The following is a 24,039-nucleotide window of genomic DNA, read 5'->3' as shown; positions in this document are numbered from 1 at the left end:
ACACACTTTCCTTGGTGGTTACCCAGAGTGGGAAGGATATTCCCTCTTTTCCCTAGGAGACCAGGAAGAAACTCTCTCTTGGGCCAGTCAGGGTGAGGCTGTCTGAACACCCCATGGGTCAACTAGTGGATGTTTCTCACACTTAGGAAGTCATCAGTCTATCCTGTGGTCTGCAAGTACTGGCAAGAAGGGAGGAATGCCTAGGCTGGGAGATGGGAAAAGGGGCCGTCCATCTTTCTGTACTGGGGAGAGAATGTGTATATATGTACATGTATGTATATGTGCAGAGTGAGGGCATGGCTGGCTTGTGTCACAGACCCTGGCTGTCAGAGGCTGAGATGCAGCTGAATGGTAAGGTGTTGTGGAAAGGCAGAGGAAGGGAGGGACTGAGTGAGAGCACTTCAGCTCTGGAGAGGTGCCTTTGGAGCTCTGGCAGACGAGCAATACCTGTTTTGCTTCAGAAAACGCGAAGGAAGCTGGAGGACGCGCTGCAGCGGCTGGAGTGTTTGTACGAGAAGCTGCGCGAGCAGGCCGTGAGTAGATGCCACCCTTCCTTGTGGTCCTGCTGGGGCCCTGAGCACACCTTGGCTCTGGGCTGTGGGTCTTGGTGTCTGTACCAGTGTAACTGGCACATATTCTCTGGGAAGACAAGGGGAGTGCCAAACCTTGTAATGACCATTAATCCAGCCTGCCTTGTATCTTCTTTCTTAACTTTGGCCCAGACATAGTCTAAGGAGAAGTTGAGGAAGTATCTGAAAGGTGCTTTTACCCTTTGAGAAGTATACTGGCACATAGATCCTGGATGGGAAGGGGCAATTGGGAGTGGTTAAGTGTGAACATAGTGTAACTAGCGTAAAAACCTCTGAAGTTGCTGATGCCAGTTGCTGATGCCAGCTGGCAGTTGTAGTCTGGGAAAGCAAGGGGAGAAGCAGCTATTCTTCCTGCCAGTGCTTGACTGTATAGGTGCTGTTTGGTGAAAATGAAGTGGAGAACAGTAATGAAGGGTGTGGAGGGAGAGAGACCTGTGTTATATTGCAGAACATGCTGACTCATTTCTTCTCCCTCTCCACAGCTCTCTCCAAACATCCTCATGGGCCTCCATGAAATTGCCCGATGCATTGAGGCTAAGAACTACCCACAGGGTCTCCTGGTTCATACCCAAGTTGTGAGCAGCAGCAGTTTCAGTGAGGTGTCTGGTTTCATGCCCATCCTGAAAGTCCTCATGACCATAGCAGGCAAGCTGAATGTGTAAAGTGTGGAGCAGCTGGAACAGTGCACACCAGGAGCTGGTGGACTGCCTCACCTGTTGATGTGCTGCAGGTTGTGGACTCTCCTTCTGACTCTGGAGAAATAGGTCTGTGCCAGTGCCTGGAACTGTGCTAAGCCTGCACGCCTGGCCCCATCCACTATCCAGACAGCCCACTGGTGCCTGCAGCTCCTGGAGACTGTTTTTTCTCTCTTCTTTCTTACTAGTCTGAGGCCACTTCTCAGCCAGGGATCTCAGTTTCAGTCTGTCCAGGTTGCACAGAGGTCCTTCTTCTTCCCTTCTATCCCCAGCACAAAGGGGAAAATCTTTCCCTTCTAGGCTGGCATTGCTTTCTATTTTTCAGGAAACAAACAGGGCTGGTACCTGCAGCACCACCACAGAAGAGGCTCAAGCTCTATTCCCTGCTGCAGAGTAAACTTCCTGAGTGGTAGCTGGGCTGCCTTGGGAACCTAGGCTGGTGTGTCTTCACTCTGTTGGGCTGCAGCAAGAATCTCTCCTGGCTCCTTCTTTCTCTTCATTCTCATCCTTGACTCACCCTTTCACCCCTCTGCACCCATATCCTGCTACAGCTGGGACTAACTACTAGTCTACTCTGGGCCAGCTTTGGTTCTCTTCTTCACCCAGCTCTCTTGTTTTTAAAAGTCAAGTCTCCTGTTTACCCTCTCTCCACCTTCCTTTATATCTTTTTTCCCCCATCATCTGCAGGCTCAAGCCCACCCAGTTTCAGATCCAGGGGTAATTTCCCTTTCCAGTTCCTGTGACTCTCCCATTCAGGAATGTTGGCAGGTTATGGTCTGTGTGCTTCTCCCTGGAGCCAGTCAAATCCTGTCTTGGGGCTAAAACCTGCCCTTTCTGGCTCCTGGCTTTTTTCACTTCTTTTACTTTAGCACAGCTGGATTTTTCACCTACTATTATCTAAAGGCCTCCTACTTCAGGTTTTTCAGATGGCCTAGGGGCTTTAAGAGCAGAAAGGATTGTTTAAGTCCCGTAAAGATCTCCCTTGAGCTACCCTGACCAGCCCAGACTTGAGCAGGGAGAGACAGCTCCTTGCTACAGGTATGGTGCATTCATACCACCTACAGATAGATGCAAAGGTGGTTCTCAAAGGCCCATTGGCACTATGGTGGTAGGAATATGCTGCAGGAGGTGACTTGTCAGGACTTGAAGATACAGATTGTGCTGAGACTTGTCATCACTGTGGCAATTCCTCTGGAAGTAGATGAATGAAGCATATCTGTTCTAAGGAAGAAATCTGGAAAGGTAGATGGGATTTTAGGGCACATCTTTGTGTGTGTTTATTTCCCTCTCTTCCTCCCTCCTTGTCTGCTCTCTCAACATCCTTGTTACTAACCAGGCAGCATAATCATTGATCCATAGCTGAGAGCAAGGCTTATTCCCAAGATTTGGATGCAGCCAGCCCATATTTGCTCTGCTTGCTGCTTGAGTGGTAATGCTGTCGTGGGCCTGCGGTTCAGTGACATACACGAATCAACCTAGTCTACCATGAGACTAAGGAGGGAGGAGAATCAGAGAAGGGAGGAAGAGGACATGTCTCATTCACTCCTTTCCAGGTCAAAGTGCCTCCTTGTTGCTGCTGTGTTGTTTCTATTGCTGCAGTTTGATGCACTGAGAAATTACAGAACAGTGAAATAAAAGCTGTGTTTTGTGATGCCTTTTTTCATAGACTTGTTACTCTGGCTGCATGAGACTTCCTCAGTCTACATGGCCACCCACAGAGGGGGCAGTTGAGAACTGTGTGGGGCAAACCAGATTTCGGGCTCAGCTGCTATGGGTGGCATCCATCCTGGTGTGGTGAGACATCAGGTCTTATGCAGTCCCTAAGGCTGCAGGGTCAGATCTTCTCCAAATGAGCTGCGTCAGTTGTGACTGTTCATCTGCATCAGACACAAGAAGGCCCCAGACTCAGGTTCTCTTGGGGAATCTCAGCAATGTTTGAGATTTTGCACTCGACATCAAGAGTTGGAAGTATGTGAGTAAGTAAACAGAGAGCCTTTGATGGCATTGTCTCCCATTGGAAATAAATGTTACACCACTGAAGCCATGCAGCCTGAACTAGGATAAGGATTGGACCTGTGTGGAAATTTATACCCTTGAATTGTCAGTTCTTATAATTAGTTAATAGGTTAGGAATCTGTTGGCTGATTTAATTTAATCTTTTAAGGAGGTAAGACGAAATTCAATTCTGAATTGAAACATAGTATTGTGCTAAAGTTGGGGGAATCAAACTTCTTTCTTACAAAAGAAAGAAATTCTGATTTCTTTTTTTCTTTCAGTTAGCTATTATGTATGTACAACCCTGCCAGTCACAACACTAAAATATGAAGGACTGTATTACATGGCCCAAGGTTGGAGGACTTCAAAGGAAGCAAAGGCTTGAAAAGATTGTTTGAATGGTGAAAATTTGAAGGGCTGTTGCTGAGAAGGGCCTAGGGGTTTCTGAGAATTGTGGGTGTTAAGGACACACCACATGCATTCAAGGAAAACAAGCTTTTGTAGTTCTGCTGCTGGCAGAGGCAAATAGCCAGTGTGAAGGAGTCTTGAAGAGCTTTTGGTCTGGAGCAGTTAACAAACAGTCTGGCCTAACAGCTGTCCCCCAGCAGGGACAAGCAAAGCTGATTTTCAAAGGTAACACTGGAGCAGCATCAGAATGGGGTTATCACACAGGTAGCCCAGGTGGCCTACATTTGCTTAATGAGTGTATAAGGGAAGTCTCAGCTTTCTGAGATCGCTTAATAAGCCTGGCATTTCTTAGATTCTGCCTTTTTGGATTCAGTTACAGTACTCTTTGTGGTCCAGCCCTTTGCTCTCTTTAACTCAGGCCACTTCTACTGCTGAGAAATAAGCACAGACTTTCCACATATCTCTCAGATACATATGACATTAGGTCCCTTGAGCAGGCATAGCTACTGTTACTTATGGAAAGACCGGCCGTTTATCCTGCCTTTGATGTGCATCCTTCCCACCTGCCCCTCTCTTGCTCTTGCTTTGCTTCATGTTTACCCCTGTAAGCACCATCCCTGAAGCTCTTTGCTTTGAAAGCAAGCAGAGGGGAAAGTGAGGTGACTCGCTTGAGAGGCTTGTGGCAGAGGCCCTGTCTCTGCAGCCCTGGTGTGGTATATTACCCCTCAAACCCTGCTGGAAAGTGCTCTCCATTTATAGCACCATCTCTGCTGGCTGGCAATATCCCACTCTGCAGGCAGTGAGCATTGCCCCCTCCAGTGTGGGCACATGGCTTCACAGCACCCGGGCACCAGAGAAGGCATTTCAGTTGGGTGAGAAGCCCTTTGGGTTGACAAAGAATTTGGGGGGAAGGGGGCAGCAGGGAAGGATCCCTGGGCACAGAGAACAGAGCTCTAATCCTGTGGCAGATAACATCATGTCTGCAGGCTAGGCTTGTGTGTGTTTGGGGGAGCTGGAGGGGCAGAGATTGTTAGGCAGTATTTGTTTGTAAAGCCACTTGCTCTGAAGATAATGCTTGCACTAACTTCTATTGAGGGAGCAGTGTGAGTCCCCACAAAGTCCTTTCCCAAAGTGTCTTTGAAGCCAAGAACCCATTGAAAGGAAGAAAGGCCAAGAGAGGGGATTAGTTTGTTCAGCAGCTGTGAATTTCAGTGGGAGGCTGATGAACTCCAAAGTCTTTGTTGAGATGTTTTTTGTAAGGAGCCCTGCTGGAGGGAGAGACCCACACCGGGGCCGCGGCCTTAGACAAGAAGGAATCTGAAGCGGCGGGGAGCTGTAAACGGGCCACAAGGACTTTTCCCAAACACTTTTCGGAAAAGGTGTTGTAAAGAGATCGGAGGGGGATTAGCATGTGAAATGACACTTTCCATTGACTCCACTGAGGGGAGGGGAAAAGGGCTGGCTGGCTGATTTATTAGCATTTTGTTCCCTTCTCTATTCTGCTCGCCCAGCAGCCCCCCCTCCGCTGTCTCCCCTCCTCCCGAGCCCTCTAAAGAGGCTGGGATTGGAAAAGGGAGCGGGGGGCTGCCTGTTTGTGTGTCATCTGGGCGAAGGTGACCACCTGGGAAGCTGAATGTAAATATTTCTCCTCTGAGGAATGCGCCTTCATTAAACCGAAATGAATACATGGAAGCATCCAATCCTGCCCACAATGGCAGCAGGGCCTTTACCGCTGAGGGCTCCGTGCGCCGGGAGGGGGGACCCGCTGCTGAGGTCAGCACATTCTGCAGCTGCGGTGTCGCCGTTTCCCCGGCGGAAGCAGCGTGTGGCGGTGCGGCTGTCGCTGAGGTGCCCCGCATGTCCCCTGCGCCAGCAGCCGCCACAGCCGGGGCTGTGCCACGGCCTGCGCGGGCAGCCGTGTCAGCCGGAAAGATGGAGTACAAGTGGGAGGAAGAGGGAAGCAGCTTCTACAGCTTCTACAGCTGACTGTGGAACGGGGGGAACCAGAAGGAAAAGGGAGGCCTATGCTGGAGCTTTCCCTGGTGGTCGAGAGGCTCTTGCTTCCTCCTTCCTTTCCTGGCCAACCCCAGGGACATAGGGCGAATGCTGCTGGGGATGCAAGAGACCTTGGGCAGGGTCACTGTGCTAGTAAGAACTTCTGTGCAAACAGTGGTGGTTTGTGTGTGAAGGGAAGTGTTTCAGTTTTCCCCGAGAATGGGCCAAGGTTTCTTGCAATCTTAGAAAGGCCAGATTCTTGCTTCACTGGAATGCTCTTGCTCTGATGAGATCCTAGGTCCAAATTCCTGCTCCCTGTGAGGTAGTCCTAGAATCAAGAGACTAATTGGTAATGGAGAGACAAATACAGGCTGCTGAGTGTCTTGTATATATCAGCTGTGTAGTGGGCAACTGGGCCCTGCCTACCCCCCTCCCACTCCATTTCTTCCTGGCAGTTGCATTGCAGTTGGATGCATCCTCAAGCAAGCTCAGGAGAGAGCACATCCTTTCCCCTTGTGGTAGAGGCTGAGGTTGTGCTGGCTGGAACTGGTTAGGTCTTCCTGAGCTCAGATGGGTAAGCAGTGTGTTTTAATCTCTAGGACAATTAAATTTCTACATACACATGCAAAATGGGACAAAAGAACACCCAGCCACTTAGACACAACAGCATTTTGCAAGCACTTGGCTAATGATTTATTGCATTGTCTATTGGTTTACAAATATTGGCTACAAGATGGGTCTAATGGCCAGTAACAGCTCTGCTGGCTTCTTGTCTGGCTAAAGGACACTTCAAACAGCAAAGTAGATGATCTTATCGCAGCACAGGGGAAGATTGCTGTGATGGTGCAGTGAGCTTCCTCAAGCCCTGCAGCTGGCAGCTTCTTATCTCCCTCCCCTAGCCTCAGCAAGGGAACAGAGATGCATCAACCAAATCTTCCTGCTGCTTGCTTAGCCTATAGAATATATACAATAAGTGGTAGAGGAAAAACTGTTATGTATACATCACAGTAACTGTGCAATAAATTAAACTTCAAAGTGCTTCACTTTCCTATTTACACCACCATTAAATAGTAACTGACATTATTTTCTCAGACTAGGAAGAAGTATTTAGTTAGTTAGCTGACAGGGTAAGAGTGCTTGGCAAGTACACCAGGACATGGGGAGGAGGCTCAGCTTGGCAGCTCCTCTCTGGGAGCAACTTGGGAGGAAGGAGGTAGTGGAGAAGTGTGAGGACATCTTTATGGCATCAGTCAGGGGCTTTGATAGCAATGCTGGCCTAAAAAGGGAGACCAGACCTGGAGAGTTGGAAGACACAGAGAAAGCATGTAAAAATCAAGTGATGGGACCCCTGTTTTGGACAGCTGTAATGGGCAGGTCAAGCAGCAGTTTTGATCTTGCTGCTGCCATTTCAAATGTAAAGTAAAGCACTGGAGAGCTTAGCAAAGCTGTCAAAAGGTGGGAAGCAAAGCTGTGGGGTCCCTGGAGGCTGGCTTGCTGAGAAAGGAATTGCATGTCTTTTGTATTTCCTCATAGTGTGGGCCTGAGGCCATATCTGTTTTAGTACCTATATTTTTTTTAAGCCTCTTCTCATTTACAGATTACTGAGTTGAAAATGAGTTGCCCAATTGTTGGTGCCGTCTCAGTTTCCTTATACTTTTTATCTCACTTACTCAAAAGCCCAGAGCAGGTGCTTGTTTGGGGAACAGACCAGCTCAAAACCACAGGAGCCACCAAGACCTCCTGTGCTTTCAGAGATAATGCCATAGTCACTGGATAGAGTGACACTGAGTTGAAGGGACCAAGTCTCACCTTGTTTTGTGAGCACTTGGAAAGGTCTCCCCTTCAAATGAGACATTGCCCGCTGCACTAATGCCCTGTATGGGCAAGGCCTGAGCACTCATACAAAGCTCTTTTGCCTTGCCCAAGCCCCAGTGAGGCAGCAGTGGGAATGAGACAAAACCATGCCAAAGAGAAATGGTGCCAGGAGCTGATGGGAAGGGCAGGAGAGGAGAGGGGCAGGCAGGACTGTGGAGGAGCAGAAGCAAGTTAGAGCTTTCTCTTGAGCTTGCGGCTGGCTCCACCACCCCCGCTCCGCTCGCGCTTCTCCTTGCGGACACAGAAGTACTTGGTGACCCGTTTGCGGCACTGCTCGCAGCGCACGGCGCAGCACCAGTGGAACTTGCAGTTGCAGCTGGACACCATCTCGGCTCGCCTCTCCTCCACCGCCAGCCCGCAGTCCCCGCACAGCCGCCGGCAGCTCCGCTTCTCCCACTTGCTGAGCGCCTTGCCCCTCTTCAGGCACTCCCTGCCCTCCGTGCCCAGCAGCCCCAGCGTCTTGTTCTCCAGGCAGTAGTCAGGAGAGTCTTCCAAATGGACCAGTTCCTTCTTGGAGATGGAACTGAAGGTCTCAGCAATGGCACCCCGGCTGGCAGCGCTGTTCCCTGCTCCCTGCAGCAAGTCCACCTTCAGGGCTTTGTGGTACCTCTCCTTGAGGTAAGTGCCCACCTCCCGAAACTCAGGCAACTGCAGCCAGCAGGTCTGGGTGGTGCAGCTCCCCGACACACCATGGCATTTGCAAGTCCGCTTCATGGTCCCTTTCACTGCCTACGGGGTGATCAGAGAGAGGAGTTCAAGAAAAAAAAAAACCCAGAGGGGCTGTTTCTGTGCTGCAATTCCATGCAGAACCATGGCTCCAGGCCTGTGGAGGAGTTTGGCATCAATTCTCCCTGCACAGTAGTCCTGAAGCTCACAGATTTGCTTTTCCACAGGGCTCCCCTCCTTGAACTGGGAGGAGGAGGACTGCAGAAAGTCATTAACGCTGTAACACAGAAGCTTTGCTACCTTAGAGCAGACACCAGTGTACTGCTGCCATCCCCCCCAGGAAATTGTTTCTTCTGGACATGTGTTTTTAGCCACATCAAATTGTGACTCTCCACAGTGAATGCTCAGAGCCAATTTGGTATGCACTGTAAGCTCTGGAGGGAGAGAGGTGCTCACCTTTCTACCTGCCTCGTTGTTATGCAGGTTCATAGCAGCTCTGGCATCTTGTCCAGTCTCCAGGGCATCCACAAACTGCTTGGAAATAGCTTCCCCAAAGCCCACATTATCGCTGCAGCCTCCCCACAGCCAGCCTTGTCCCCCTAAGAAAGGAGATGAGATGTGTGCTGTCAAAGAACCAGAAGAGGTTTCAGAAGTGATGGGAGGGAATGGAGGCTGTGGGGCAAATCCAGCCTTTCACCACACAGTACTCCCAGATTCCCTGCCATTGAGTTCATGACATTTCTCCTGAGGCCTGGATAGTAAGTGGCTCAGGCAGGCAGCAGAGGGGTTATGTCCTGTACAGCAAACACAGCTTTCTGGGTTTTCTGTAGAGCAGGATTTAGAAGCTGTCAGTTACCATGCCTTAGCAGACATGCAGATAAGCCTTTGGGTCTCTAATCACTTCTCAAACCCTGACTTCAGCTGGTTCAGAGTGACTTACAGGAACAGCATCTTGCTAACTTGGATTAACAAACTGGTGGAGGCATCTTGGTCAGAGGAACAAATTCCACTCTGCCCAGAGCAGCCCAAACCTGGCACATGTGCATCAAGGAGGCTGTGGTTTTGGCACACCCAGAATTCTGAGATGATGTTTGGCATCTTAGAAGGGTCTGATTTGCTAGTTACCATCAAGAAACAAGGGAGTCAGCAAAGAACTGTGAAATTACACAAAAATATGTGAAAGTACTTTTCTTAACTGAGTGGGAGCTGAGTGAGACTGGAAAAACATCATGCCGTATTTTTCCTCCTAGAGAAAGATGCCAAATTTTTAATGAAGATTTGAAATCTGGAACATTCTGACCCTGACGTGCCACATTGGTACATGTTGGAAGTTGTGGTTTAATGGCCTTGTGCCTCTCTGGAAAGGCTTGGCCTTTGCCTGGACTTCCCCATGGCATTGTGATCCCCTCTCCCAGGGAGAGACAGGAGTGCTTCATGGGAGGTGGGTAATTGCAGTGGATGATGCAGTCCAAATCAAGAACTGGGACTGAAGGAATAGAAAAACCTTTCACCAGCTTGGATTCAGTCCAATGGCTAAATTGAATCATGCTGTTTTGGTCAAGCCCAAAAGTTTCCTGTGCCTTACAAGGTTTTAAGTCCACAATGGAAAGTTTTGTATTAAAACCAGATATATTTGGGGGAAAGGAAATGTAGCATGACTAACTTGGTTTTCCAGAGAAGACAGAATTTGATGTGTTGTTACCTAAAAGTCTTGCTCTGCTAGAGACAGGCATTCACAAACTTTGGACACCTCTGCAGTAGTGTCTGTTTTCAAAATTATCAGCCAGTAAACTAAATACTGGACACTCCAGAGGAGTTTGTCATAAAGTGACACATGCTGACTGCCTAGTGTAGCTGGGCAGGGCGTGGCTTTTACAAGATCTTGATAATTTGAAATTTGACCTCTTTCTATTCAAAACAAAATCCCTAAATGTCAATGTTTTCTATGAAAGCTGAGCAGAGAACTGAAGTGGTGCAGCCTAGAGTTCCCTACCTGGGGTGCTTGGTGGCTGAGGGCCTGGAAATCACTGCCATGTGGAGGGTGTGATGGCTGTGTGCACCCACAATGATTCTCCTGGTTGTGCTCCTGTGTGCCTGTCAGGCTGATGAGTGCTAGAGAGGTTTATGAATGCCACCCTGCTTTTTCTCATGGTCATTCTGCTGTGGGACCAGCCTGGTCCTGCAGACCCTGGGAACCCTGAGGTCTCTGACCTGTGCTGCTATACCAAGATCATTTAGGTGCATAGCAACAGATCCACTCCTCTGCCTGTATGATATAGTCATTCTCTCCAGCAGCTTAAATAGAGTTGATTTGAACCAGGAAAACTTCAACCCCTTCTACTTTCCTGCTCATTGAGGAAGTAATGGAAAGCATCAAGAGCTTGGCTGGTGTAAACTGGAGGTGACTCCATTAGCTTCCACAGAGCTGCTTTGGTTTGAACCAGGGAAAGCTTTTCTCTGGGCATTGTTCCCAGGTGTGGGGACCAGGATGGGGAGGTGTTTCTGCAGGCGTCAGTGGAGGAGAGAAGAGCTTCTCCTGCCACCTGGGACGAGTGAGGGGCAGCAGCTCATCCCTCCTTACCCAGCTGTCCATTGCGGGAGTCGTCACAGCCACAGTTGTCAAAATCGCCCAGGCTGCAGTTCCGGGTCAGCGTGTACATGACACCCGCAGAGCTGATGGCGTGGACAAAGGCTGTTTCTCGGTTTGCTGTCAAGGGGGAATACAAAGAGAGCAGATGTGCAAAAGATTTCATGGCAAGGGCAGTGTTAGAAATTGTTCCTGCCATGCAGGAGTCTGCACAGGACATCTGCAGTGGGGAAGACTTTGTGGGGTGGAGAAGAGGCCCTACATGTCAGATTAGCTTAATTTGGGTTTGAACTTCATGAAAATAGAATCTCCCAAATATGATCCAGACTGACTCATGTCATTTGAAAGGGTGTGGAGGAGATAGTACCTGACTGTCCTTGTGGGAGCTCAACAGTGGTGATATAGCACAGACAGCCAGTGTCCCCCACTTGTCACTAACACACCCCAACGGGAAGGGGTTCTCTCCAAGTATCAATGAACTCCTTCCCCACAGTCCCCTCAAGCCATACCTTCTGCTGAAAGGGCTCTGAGCAGTGACCATACCTACCCACCAGGATCAGTCTGGGAATCATCAGCTGACTTCCCTGAGCCTTTGGCTTTCCTTTAATACAGTGTGGATAACCTTGACAGGAACGGTTCCAGGACCTGCTTCTGATCTCAGAGCGGGCCTTGTGCTGCAACTGTCTCCTCAAGGCCCCGCTTTGAAACCTTTGTCCACCTCTGCTTGGGCCTCTGGTCTCTTGTCTGCTGCCAGTCCCACCAGAGGCCTGAGGCTCTCCTCCACACCCAGGTCCTGCTTTTACAAAGCAGGTATGAGCATCAAACATAGGTCTAGAGGGCCAGATATGCACTGAAATATTTCTGGGGACCTGCAAATAGGTAAGGAATAGGATACAGTGACAATGACCACAGCCCCATGCTCTACAGTGGCCCTGGTCAGCGATGCTGGGTTTCTGCCTAGGGTATTCTGACATCTGGAAGATGTAGGAAGACTTTTGTCCTGTCTCTTGGCCAGAGCACAGCAGCTGATGAACTTTCCTGCTCCCTTTAGCCTTATCCCTCTGCTTGCTACCCAGGCAGCCCGTGCTGGTTCTCAGCCTCCCTGGGGATACCCTGGGACACCATCTAGCATGGTATCCAGCAAACCATGTGCAGGTCAGGGGGATGCATCCTTTTGGGGAGATTATTGTGTAAGGTTTGGTCCTGTGCCAGTTGGGGTTCAGCAGGTCCATGGGTAAGGCTGGCATTGCAAGGAGGCCTTGGAGCTAGATCCCACTGTATCTGGGAGCTGATGGGTGAAGGGGTCTCCTGGAGAGATCCCTCTGGGTGATTCCTGCGAGAGGCTCTTCTCAGGTGAGAATGGGGAAGAAAAGGAGGCACTTGGGAAGAGAGAAGGGGGCCATGGGCTCTAACCTGTAGCAAGGGGGTCCCAGTAGTGGTATCCAATACTTTCCTTACCACTGCGCAGCCCGCCGTGGCTGGAGAGCTGCAGTGCCCTCTCCGGGCAGTTCCAGCGGTCCCAGGCGAACTGGAACTTGCACTCCTCGATGCCACTCTGCGCCCCGGCCGCCACGCTGCTGGAGTAGATGAGATAGGCCTAGGAACAGAGCTGGGCGTCAGCACGGGGACAATGCGTAGTTTCAACTGAAAGTGACCTGTGTGCCATCTCACAGAGACAAGACGTACACAGCTCAGAGGGTCTTCCTGGCTTGGCTTCCCTGGGAAGCTCACCACCACCAGCAGCACACCCATTTCCTGCTGAGCTGGGTCAGAGCCTGAGCCTCCTGTGGGAGAAAGCTCAGCTCTTGGCTGTTAGCCACATTAGGAAATGTGTCAGCCAGCCTCTGCCATGGGGAACCCCTTATCTCTCCACCATGAGAGGAAACAACTTTCTGCTCAGATCCGGGAGCTCCAGGCTAGCAGATGCCTCAACCTGCCGCCTTCTTCACCACAGCCCATGGGGGAGAGCTAGTGCTTTGGGGCAAGGGTGCTACACCAGTGTATTAGGAGCTAGATGGGCTTGGAGGTATTCCTGGGGAATAGCCAGAACAAAATCTGGGTAAATTTTACAACTGCTCCTGGCTAAGAAAAAAAGCCTCTGAAAGAGGAGCGCAAAGGTGTGAGGGGTCAAAAATATGGAACAAAGTCCTGGCAATTCAAGATGTGCTCCTTGAGGAAGTATGTTTTACATGTCCCATAGAAAATACTTCCCAGCTGTTTCAGTGTGGATCCTGATGCCAACCTGATCCTCAGGAAGCAATAGATGTCAGATGACAGCCTTGGCTGGCATCAATAGACAAATCTCCAGAATCTGGCCCCAGGCAGTTTAAAAGAAACCCAGGTCAGGATTGCTCAGTGCTCATGCAGCCCAAGGAGCTCACAAGTTCCTGGCCTTTCTCTTTGCCTTATTGCTTGAAACCTGGGGGAGACAGGAGCTCTGGCCAAGGCTGAGTGGAGAGGAGTGGGAAGGAGGAGCCCCTCTCTCTCTCCCCTTCCCTCTCTGGGTTTAGTGGAATCAGGGACAGAGATCAAAGGGATTTCTCTTACCTTGGGGCCCGTCATCAGGAAATTATTCACTGACCTGGAAGATAGAGACAGTGTCAGCAGGGAGGGGGTGATGGTGGAGGGGCCTGGGGAATGCCAGGCATCCCAGGGCTCTCCTCTCGCTCCCCCACAGTCTGCCTGTCTCCTGGCTGCAGGCACCTCTGCTCTCTCCCCCATGTTCTTTTGCTGCTCCCTAAGGAACAGGACAGTGCTGTCCCCTTCCCCCCACCCTGCTCCCCTCAGTCAGGCTGTACTGGGCTGCAGTTCCTTCACTGCTCCCTCCTTTTGCTTTCCTCTGCACAGCTACCCTTTGTACCAATCTATCCCTTATTTAGCTTTCTGGTTCCCCTAGCCTTGCTTTTTTACCTCACTTGACTGAAGTCAGGATAGCATTTCTCCCAGCCCCCAGGAGTGGGACCGTGCTGAGGGAGGGAGGGCATCACGCCACTGCTTCTTTGCAATATGAGTCCAGATGCATCTCTCCACATCACAATCTCTTGTTTTCCTGTGGTGCCATGTCTTACTGCCCACACTCTCCTCTTGGTCAGGTTATGGTGATGGCTGAACACAAATATACCTGTCCTGCCCATCCTCCTGGACACTGTGCAGGGCACCCTGAGGGTTTGGGGTGGGTGGGAGGTCCTAGACAAAACTAAGCTTTCTGCTGTTCCCACTGAAGGTGTGGAGGGATCATCTCCAAGGGTCAGGCAGTGTGGCTTGTCTCCAACACTATGGCCTTGCAGAATGGATGCTGTCTGGTCCGAGTCTTTCTCCAGTAAGAAAGACTGTTTCTGTGCAAATGGTCAGTCAGCGTTGGGACTCCATAAGGTGCAGTGACCACCTGCAGAATTTGGAGAATTCTGGGTGAATCCTGCTTAGCTGCATCATGGCAGAAAGGACTGACACTTTGAAGAAGCCCAAGAGCCAATTCGAAATATCCCAAGTCAGAAATGAAGTAAGAAAAGAGAGGATCTCCTAAAAATACCTAATTTTTATAAAATAACATCATTTATAAACATATTTTATATATTTTATATAATTTATAACATGTTTTATAAACCTAAGGTTTATAAAATAACATCACTATTTCTGGTGAGTCTGTGGAACATTTTCCCTGCTGGAGCTCAAGACTTCAAGAGAAATGGGTGACTGCTGTTATCACCCAGAGAGGACACGGGGGCCAGAGAGGTAGAATGAGTGGATTGAGATCTTGCAGTGAGTGAGTGATTGGGAAGATGACAGAGCACGCACTGATAGAAACTTGGTTCTTCAACTTCTCAAAATTATGTTCTGCTTCAAATGAGTCACAAGTATTCCCACATAAGGGAGAGAAAGATACTGTCTTTTTGTGCTACAAACCCAGCACAGACACTGTGGGGGCATCCCAGGGTGGGCTCAAGCACAGTCAGAAGCAGGCAATGCTGTCCAAAGCTGAAGGTCAAAATGCAGCCCTGCCATAGACACAGGGACAGACAGGGTGGCAGGACTGGTGCCCAGACATGAGACACATGAGAGATTGAGCGAGGATGCTGTCCTGCCCTGCAAAACCACTTGCACAGTGAGCAAGCCCACTTCACCTCCACCAGAACTGCACCCACAGAGATCCTTTCCAAAGTACACCACAAAAGGAGGTCTCATTACTTTAGCTTGGTCAAAATCCCAAGAAACCTGATCTTTGCTGTTACAGTTTAGAGTTAGGAGAATGAGTTTGCAACATTTCATTCTGGCAAGTCTAGCTTTCTTTTGTTTTGCTTTGGTTTTTATGGGTTTTTTGGTGAAAATGTGTTTACATTTATGAAGCTTTCTTTGGGAAAGATTCCCCTGGGTCAAAACAGGAGTGGGCTGTGAGAACAGGAGATTCTTTCCCTTTGTTCCAGGCTTGGGATTCAGACCCGGCTGTGCTCCAGCCCCCATGGGCACTTTAGCACGAAGTCGATGGTTGTTTTGCAGAGGAATTTTCCTTTGGAAGCTGCTTCTGCATTGTACAGCTAATTAAATATTTCCTGAGACTTGGAGAGACGGCATCTGTAGCCGAGTGATTAGAGCATCGGGTGACCTGAATCACACAGGGCCATGAACCTGGGGCTAATCAGACGGTGCAAGCTCCATGGGTCCCCATCCTAACGCAACTGGGTAGCAGCATGAACAAGTCATTTTTCCATCTGGTTTCCCTTCTGTCCATTGCCTTGACCTTAAGTGCTTTGCTATGGGGACCACACTCAGGATGGTGAGAGTGTGAATCTGGGCCCCTGGTAGCAGCTGTGAGAAAACTCTGGTAAAATGCTCCTGCGTAGGCAAGAGCTAGAAAATTGCAAGTCCTCTCTTATCTTGTTTTTGTCACCAAAAAAAGAGATAAATCCCATCTGCATTGTTTCCCATGTGGGTAGGAAAACCCAAATTCACAGTATATAGAAAGGTTTTGCTTCCTAATTCAAACCCTTGGATTAGGAACATCTGAGAAATTGCGAGGACGGCTTTAGGAGGAGGACGGTAATCCACAATGTCAGTTTACAGCAAACCAGCCTGTTAGCAGGAGTCAATTGACATGACTGCATTGAAGCAGAGGATCTGTTCCTTCCAGGAGAAACCTCAAGGTCCACAAAAAGGCCAAGTTCAGGATATGCCAATTCTCCATCTGCAGCTGAGCAAATGATACAGTAGCATTTTCCCAGCAGGATATTCTAAACAGTTTATAAAGTCAGAGAGACTGAAGGCATTTTCCTTGAGCTCTTAGATCAAGAGGCAGGCAGGCTGCTGGCTGGGTTTGTAGGACTTAAACAAGTAAAGGATTCACAAAGTTTCAAGTCTTTTGTGCACTTGACACCCTAACATTTAACTCTTGCAGCTTCAGGTGGGTTCAGGAGAAGGGAAGATGGGACTATCATATGATTAGAGGCTGGCTGAAATTTTTCTTACTTGTATTGAGGAGGAAGGAAAGGTAGTAATGGAGACAGAATCTGTGTGCTTTTCTTTGCTCTTATAATTTAGCTAAGAAAAATGTATTTCCATTCTGTATATAGTCTCCAGGAAGGGCAGAGAGCAATTTAGCCACTACTTACACAGATACAGTACAATAGTGACAGTGTCTCTAGAATCATCTCTGTACTGCAAACAGGAATCACTACCAAAATCTCTCTTCATTGTTTTGTCTGTAGTGTGATTTTAAAAAAGAAATTATGTACTTCTACTAAATTTTCATTCCATTGTAAAGGAAAGCAGAATGTAATACTAAACTAAGTAGCTGCAGTCATAGCTGGTGTTAACCAGCCCAATTTCTATGACATTGGTGATTTTTTTTGTGTCACACACATGAAAAGAGACATTTGAAGTAATTTCTGTTCTCAGAGAAAGCTCAGGGAGTTTCTAGCTGTGTAACCCCCTTTCCCTCCATCTTCAAACTGAAGGACAGCATTACACGGGCTGAAGCGGAGCAGGCTCGTAGCCAAGCGGGTCGAGGGGGGACAACCCCGAGTTCCTCTGCCCCCTCCCCAGGCTGTGCAGGGCCCTGGCCAGGACACACTGCTTCCCTCAGCACAACTCTATGTCTCCAGGTAAAAAGTAAATCTAGGGCAAGAGATTTTCATTGGATCCAATATTAGAAAATTATGTCAAAGCTAGTAAATATCTTCAGCAGGAGTTTTCTGTCACAGTTTTATTGAATCTGAAAACAAAGAATCCTGCCAAGCAGCTGTCCCATTATATTTTACTCATATCAAATACTAACAAGCCTCTGATAATTCTGTCTCATTTACAACTTTAACCAATAGCATCACACTCATCAGTTTAGCATCACTCTCCTCAGTTTAATATGCCCTGAGAGCCTTACCTAATCTCTCATTACAATATTTGTCTGATACCTTACCACCCACTCAGGCTACTGTGCTGCTGGTTCTGCTCTTTAGAAAATTATAAAGCTGGATTTACATCTTCACTGTCATTATTGTAAATAGAGAAAATGGATAGAATTTCCTTTTGGATCTGAGTTTTGTTCTCAATATGAGCTCCCCGAGGTTATTAGAAAATCAGGGAGGCTGGAAACCAAAGGCAGTCCCACAGCTGAAGTGTAAAAATTACATTTAGGAGAAAACTACTGAGTTAGAGATCTTTATATTATTCCCACAGGAGAGGAAACTGGGCAGCAACTCAATAACATTTGGAACTTTACTTATTTTTCCTTCATTTTTCTCTATTTTGTTATATTTATTTTGAAGATTTTGTTCCTAAATGCAACCCTCACATTTTGATCACCTAGAAATAGTACATTGGTTGAATGATCCATTAAATGGTAAAAGCTAATCCACATGCAAAGAAAGGAAGTGGCCACATATATATATAAAAACATTTTTTGTTGTTGTTCTATATTGCTCCCCCACCATGTTCCCACTCCCAATTCTTGAGATTAAATCATAAAGAAAAAAATAACATGTTTTAAGCCATTGGATCAGATAGAGAAAACCAGCACAAATTTCAAGCAGAATTATTTTATGACTCTCACAAATTTGTTTTTCTCCTAAAGAGTTAAGGGAGAGTGTCTGCAAAATGAAAATACCTTTCAAATAAAGGTTGCAATTTTCCTTTCTCTATGGAACTCATGACCTATGAGCAACATGCAGAGAGAAGCGAGGTTGTCTTGATCTATAAATTTTTCTCTTGGATAAAAACTACTGAGAGACAGGAATCTAAACATCCAGCTTTGGACTGAAAATGTCTTGGATTTCCATATTTAGCTCTACTTTGTGTGCTGAAATTTCTCTTTGAACTGTTTCTTTAAAATGTTGGGGTTTTTTCTTTTAATGTATTCTAAACCTGTTTTTATTGAGGAAAGCAAGACATACACAGGAAGAGCAGAAAAATAACAATAAAATCAGCATGAGCTCTTGCCTAGCCTTTCTGTAGAACATACATATTACCCTTGTTCCAGAAGGGAGGTTTATCTTGAGTTTGCTCTTTTATAGTATTTAGACATATACAAATTGTTGTGTATTCTTTTAGTGAAAGGAGTAGAAAATCTCTGAAAGAACATAAATTTCATTTCCAGACTAACAGGAATCAGTTCCCATTTACTCTTTAGTTTCTCTTTTTGTAATTTTGATTTCTCCATCCATGGTAATAACCCTAGAGATCTGCTATGGAGAAGGCAGGGGATTTTAGTAATTGAATGGTAAAAGACTTTGCTTGCCGTTAGAGATAAATCTGTAACCCACTGAGCAGATTCCCCAGGGCATCACTGCAATTGAGAGAAAAAAAATTGGGTACTCAGTAAAAATCACATAGGAAAAATACCTGCAGAGATCATTTCCTTTTGGGAATGGGACTGATATATCCCACAAGGAATGATACAAGATTTGATGCAAACATAATCTCTTTCTGTTCACCCTTAAAGAACTTTTTGGGAAATAAATATAACACCCTCCTCAGGACAAAGCAAGAGGTCCACAGGAGATGGCCACAGGTTTGTGCACAGCAGAACTGGTCTGATGGGACTCGGGTGGTTGAAAACCGAGCTGTAGCAATCGCCGTAGCAAAAGCAGCTCCCCAGGAAACCCTAATACATGAATTTCAGACAAGAAATTCTTTCCCTGTGTGTGCCAAGGAACTGGGCTCTCAGGCTGCTCATCCAGAGTGACACTCCTGTGGATCTAACTCACCCATGCGGGCTCTGAGCTCTTAATCACAGACTGTTCTCTTTGGGGAGCATGAGAGAAGCCCCACTTCATTTAATTAAGACAAGACAAGCTGACTGGGAACCTTTGGAAAAACAGAAGTCCCTGGCTCTTCCATTGGGTTATCTTCCCACTTGAAAGTGAGGGGCTAGGTCTCAGCATCCACTCTCCCCTATTTTACTCCAGCTTACAATCTGGCCCCTAGTTATTTTTGGGAAGTGCAGGGAAAAAGAGGGACTTTCATAGATCGAACCTCTCTGCCAATGAGTGTGTAAGGACTTGGTTAAATATCTGATTCCATTAAAGACAGAACTTAGCTAAGTGAGAAAGAGGAGACATTTAGGAAGGCGAAGAGGAATTTCCTTAGGGTATCTGGGAAGAGCACCTGCCTGTGACACAGACTGTGATGCTCTTGATACTCACCAGGCATAGCAGGACTGGAAGAAGGGAGTGAGGAAGAAGATGCCCAGATAAGGGTCCATGTGAAATATAAAATCCAAATAAAGAGGGAGAAAGGAGATCCTAAAAAAACCCCAAACTTGGTTACCACCACCACCAGAAAAAAGGAAAAAAAAAAGAAGCACTACTAATTTAGGGAAGGGATGGAGTTATTTTCCACCCGGCAGTCCTGGTGTGATGAAGAGGCGGATGCCTCCTGAATCCCACCTTCTGCAAAGGATAACCAATCCTAAAGTAAGAGCTAAAGGGGGCTGGTGAAATGGAGCCGCAGAACTTCCTAAGAAGAGATTATCTACTTAATTAAAGATTTTTTTTTCCCCTAAGTCCTTCAGCCAATCAGGACTCAAGTGCCAGAGAGAGATTGAACTGATGAAAAGAACACCCCAGGTTCCTCGAAGACAAATGCACCACGAAAGGGATAAGAGGGAGGGAAAAGGGGGGGAAAAGAAAAAAAAAGAAAGAAAAAAAAAAAAAAAAGAGAGAGAGGGATAAAGAAAGAGACAGCAAATCCCTTATAGTAATCACTAGATTCAATCTCCACTAGCACTGCTCTGGCTCTCCATTCTCACTCAGCAAAGGCAACTGGAAGGGCTGCTTTTGAAGTGTCCTCTCCTCCTCCTGCGTTGGAGGTACTGCTGAGCTGGGGTGCACTGGGTGCTCTGGGGTGGGGGGATTGGGCTCAGGCTCTCTACATCTGCTGCTTGGGTCACAGATATGAGATCATTGTCTCTGCCTCAGTCTCCCCTGGAAGTTTAAGGAGGATCAGGGCCAGTTCCTACCTCCATCTGCTTCTCCTTTATCATGGTGACCTGCTCTTTCTTCCCACCTCCTGTTTGCATCAGGCCATCCTCACCCCAAGAGAAAGGCCTCTGGCTAAACCTTCCTATTCCCCCTTAATTTTTTGCTTTTGGCATTTCCTATAAAGTCCATGGGAGACGGTCTTTGGTTTGGAAGGGTTAGCAGTCTCCCACTAAGGGCTTATCCCAGGCCAACAGCTGTTGGAGCTACTTAGAAGTGCATCCAGTCAGTGGTATCTGGCCACATGGGACATCCCAGTTACTGTCACAGCACCCACCACAGACACCCTGACTGGCCCTAAATCAACATTGGACCAGTTGGATCCCATGTCCCAAAGCCATAGGAAGAGCTTCTCCGCACTATGCAGTTGAATTTTGTGCTGCGGACATGATCAGCCAAAACATGGGCTGAGGCCAGTCAAACTCATTTCATCCAGGGCACAGCTAGCAAGCAGAAGTGCTGGACCCAGGCAGGATTTGAAGAGGACTGAGGTCCTCTGGCCGAGCCATCAGGCAGGGCTGGCAGCCAGTTGAGCTTTGCATGGGGACACTTCAGGTGAACCAAAGTCCCTCCTGGGTTCCAGAGTCTCAGGAAAGGAAAGCTGCTCAGCAGAGATTTGCTCTCTGATGGATTTTGGCTGTGTCACACTGAGCCCAGCTGTGCTCAAGCGAGGGAGCGCTGGCCAGGCACAGCACATAGGACACTGCTGCCAAAACACTACCTTTGCCCAGAGCCCTGCCTGTTCAGCCAGGGCACTCCCTCACCCCAAGGGTGGCTGGGCAGTTTCTGGGTACCTAGAGGAGAAGAAGATGCAGTGGCAGCAATTTATCCCAGGGCCAGTTGTGCCCCCAGCTGTGTTCTATTACAGCAAGACTGATGGTATTTGCACTCATTAAAGCCCCAGGTCCTGGAGCCCCAAGCATTTGAAAAACTAAGATGTTAAGTATGGTGAAAAAAAGCTTGAGAATTTATCTAGTAGAAGATAAAACACCAAAAACTGAAAGGTGAGGGAAACAAGCCCTTTATTTATTCTTAAATTAATTTTTTTAAGAATACTGTTTTTAATTATTAATTATATTGAAACAAAATTTCAATGCTGCGGTGTTTAGCACAGTTTAATGGTTTTGGTGGTCTAATTCAAATAGTGGAGGTGGCTGTGCTCCCCCTCCCAGGCTGAGCTGGACTCAGTGTAGAGAGCAGCTGCAGAGGCTGCTGCCGCCTCAGGGGAGCTGAGGGTCTGCCAAGGGGCTCAGTCCTACTGGGACAGCACTGCTGAGATGCAGGAGATGCCACCATCCTGCATTTGGCATCTATTTCTGATGGTAGAAAGGGGAAGAATTTTCAGTTGTGTCTTGTAAGTCTCCAACTGTCTCAGGATTCTTGAGCTGGAGTTTTCACATTTCTCAGGTCCGGCAGCAACAGCATTTTGAAATCATGCAACACTTCAGACATTTCTTGACCAATTGAAAAGGAATGACACCATTGGGTTCTCTGGGGTGAGCTGTATTTGTTGCTCCATGACAAATTAAGTAAGAAGATTACAAAAAGTAGGAAAAAAATAATAGTAGGTGGATCTAAAATAAACAGATGCAATTAATTGTTTTTATTAACTGTTGCAAGAGGCACCCAGGCTGTTCTCCAAGCTCACAGAAGCACCAGCAGCTTTGGAAACATCAGCCTCCTTTGCCAACATCTAATTCCAATTAAATGCAATACTTACTTTCCTGGAAACAAGCCTGTTTTTCAAACCAAAGAAGCTGGAGGCAAAGTCTGAAACAAAACTGTCCCAAACATATTTCAAAGTATTTCATTACAATTCTCAAAAGCTGTTAAAAAGAAGCACTATATAAAGAATTGAGATGCAAAATTGTTTATTATATTCCTCAAGTTTTGTTATTGTTACTGAAAAAAGCTCTGTACATTAACTAAATGGATGCAGAGAGAAGTAAAAAACATTTAGTGGCCAGAACAGGTACCTCACCCCACTTGACCCACTGGCCAATACGGATCTCTTCTGACCTTTGCACTGAGTACTGTGATGTGTGTTTGACTATTTGTTCATTTCCCAGAATGGCAGGCAGGGCTTGAGGAGAGCAGCAGATAGAGAACCTGCCACCATCTGCAGTAATTACTTCCAGTTTATTAAAAAGAAAACAAACAAACAAACCACCCCAAAACAAAACAAAAAACCCACCAAATTTGAATATAATATTTCGAAGTTTAATTTCCAGAGTACAGAGAAAATCTTAACTATCCTAAAATAACTTGTACAAGTTATCACAAAAGTCAGAGAAAAAGTGAAAAATAAGGCCTTTAACACTCCTGCTTCCTTCCACCCCAGTACCAATGCAACAGATGGATTTAAAAAAAGAGGTTAAGAAGTGGGGGTAATAATTCCAAGTCTGGCTCACAGATATCTCAAAAGTTTATTTGTGTCAATGCAAAGTGTCCAAAGAATAGATTTGTTAAAACAAAATGGGCATTAAAAAGGTCAAGAAAGAATTTGACATTTCTTCTGTTAAAAGATATATAAAAGGTATGAGATCAAAATAAAAGGAAATTAATCTTATGTAGGCAACATACAGAACTCAAACCTGGAAGGGCTGAAATAGTCTCAGGAAGGTCCAGCTTCCAGTGCATTAAGTGAATTTCAATTGTTTTGACCATAGCTTTGCTTTTTGGACCGACTAAATGCATCTTTAATAGTGCCTAAAGTCTGTCAAAACATCCACCAGCACCCCAAGAAGGAGTATGTGCTGCTCACAGTCCTGTACTGGACAAGCCCTGTGCTATTCTGCTTCTTCAGTCAAATGGCTCTAGAAACAAAGCCAAATAAAGGCTGGGGAAATGCTTTCATGAGATCAACTAGCATGCAATGGAAATAAACATGGAATTTTTAGCATTTTGGCTCTGAAAAGGCAAGAAAGGTGCTGGTGTGCCCAGAAGCCTCTTTGTTTATTTTTGTGTTTATCTGTACCAGTCTGAGACTGTGCCATTAAAGACAGTATTGACACACCAGCAGATGCCAACAGTGGTGCCACCTCTTTGCTGTAAGGTTGATTTTGTAACCTAGCACTGTTCCCCCACGCTGTTCTGTGCAAGGATGACGCATGCAGAGCAGCCTCCTGTGAGGTCTGCTTGTGCTTTACCTGTGCTGGGAGGGTCCTCACATTTGTAGGTTCTCTGTAAGGTTCATGCAAGGACAGCTCGGTGGATCCTTGTCCACTGCAGTGAACTGTGGGGATGGGACACATCCATCAGACATCAGAGGAAGTGACTTGACCTGAGGAACCCAAGAAAAATCTACTTGGGAGCTGCTTAAACAGGCCCACTGTTGCACTGGAGACATACATTTTCTTTCCTTTTCAGGCTCTCAATGCCCCCTTCAGTATTATTATTATTGCGAATACTTGTAAACAAAACTACATTTTGAACTGTAAGAATGAAGAATTTAAAAGACTGCTCAGTGACATGCTTCAAACTTCTTTAGCTGAAACTCTTTGCAAGCTCTGCAAGAGCCCTAAATAACTCCAGCTAACTTACAAGTGGATCTCCTTCACCCAAATCAGTTTGTTTGGCTCTAGTGCAGAAAGACTGACTGGTTTGGAGCCCCTTTTGTGAGGCTGACAGGAAGAGCTTTAGCTGAGGAATTTGTCCAGCCCTGTGATTTTTTCATCTCTGATTTGCTGTGCAGTCTAATGACTGTGCAGCTCTGGGTTAGCCTGTAATTTGTCCCTCTGACAAGCCAGCCTGCCATGTCAAAG

General features: G+C 47.1%; 2 protein-coding genes across 8 annotated transcripts in view; one reads left to right on the top strand and one right to left on the bottom strand.

Annotated features, from left to right (window-relative positions):
* SEC31B (SEC31 homolog B, COPII coat complex component) overlaps positions 1 to 2,936 on the top strand; it is a 35,107-nt gene extending 32,171 nt beyond the window's left edge. For all 7 annotated transcript variants that reach the window (XM_063163631.1, XM_063163638.1, XM_063163637.1 and 4 more), the window contains 2 exons: positions 462 to 533; positions 1,073 to 2,936. In XM_063163631.1, coding sequence (XP_063019701.1) covers positions 462 to 533; positions 1,073 to 1,252 — 252 coding nt within the window. In that variant the 3' untranslated portion in view covers positions 1,253 to 2,936. The remainder of the gene's footprint in view (positions 1 to 461; positions 534 to 1,072) is intronic.
* Positions 2,937 to 7,663: 4,727 nt separating this feature from the next.
* Positions 7,664 to 19,500, bottom strand: WNT8B (Wnt family member 8B). The gene is made up of 6 exons (XM_063162854.1): positions 19,442 to 19,500; positions 13,359 to 13,392; positions 12,270 to 12,408; positions 10,806 to 10,931; positions 8,681 to 8,823; positions 7,664 to 8,287 (listed from the first exon to the last, which is right to left on the bottom strand). Exons 1-6 carry the CDS (start codon positions 19,498 to 19,500, stop codon positions 7,730 to 7,732), a joined length of 1,059 nt encoding a protein of 352 aa, XP_063018924.1. The 3' UTR covers positions 7,664 to 7,729.
* Between the last annotated feature and the right edge of the window lie 4,539 nt (positions 19,501 to 24,039).

This window comes from Melospiza melodia, chromosome 9, assembly GCF_035770615.1.
Source record: "Melospiza melodia melodia isolate bMelMel2 chromosome 9, bMelMel2.pri, whole genome shotgun sequence".
Classification (NCBI taxonomy): Eukaryota; Metazoa; Chordata; class Aves; order Passeriformes; family Passerellidae; genus Melospiza; species Melospiza melodia.
The sequence above is the reverse complement of the archived record's forward strand: the minus strand, read 5'-3'. Positions and strand labels throughout refer to the sequence as shown.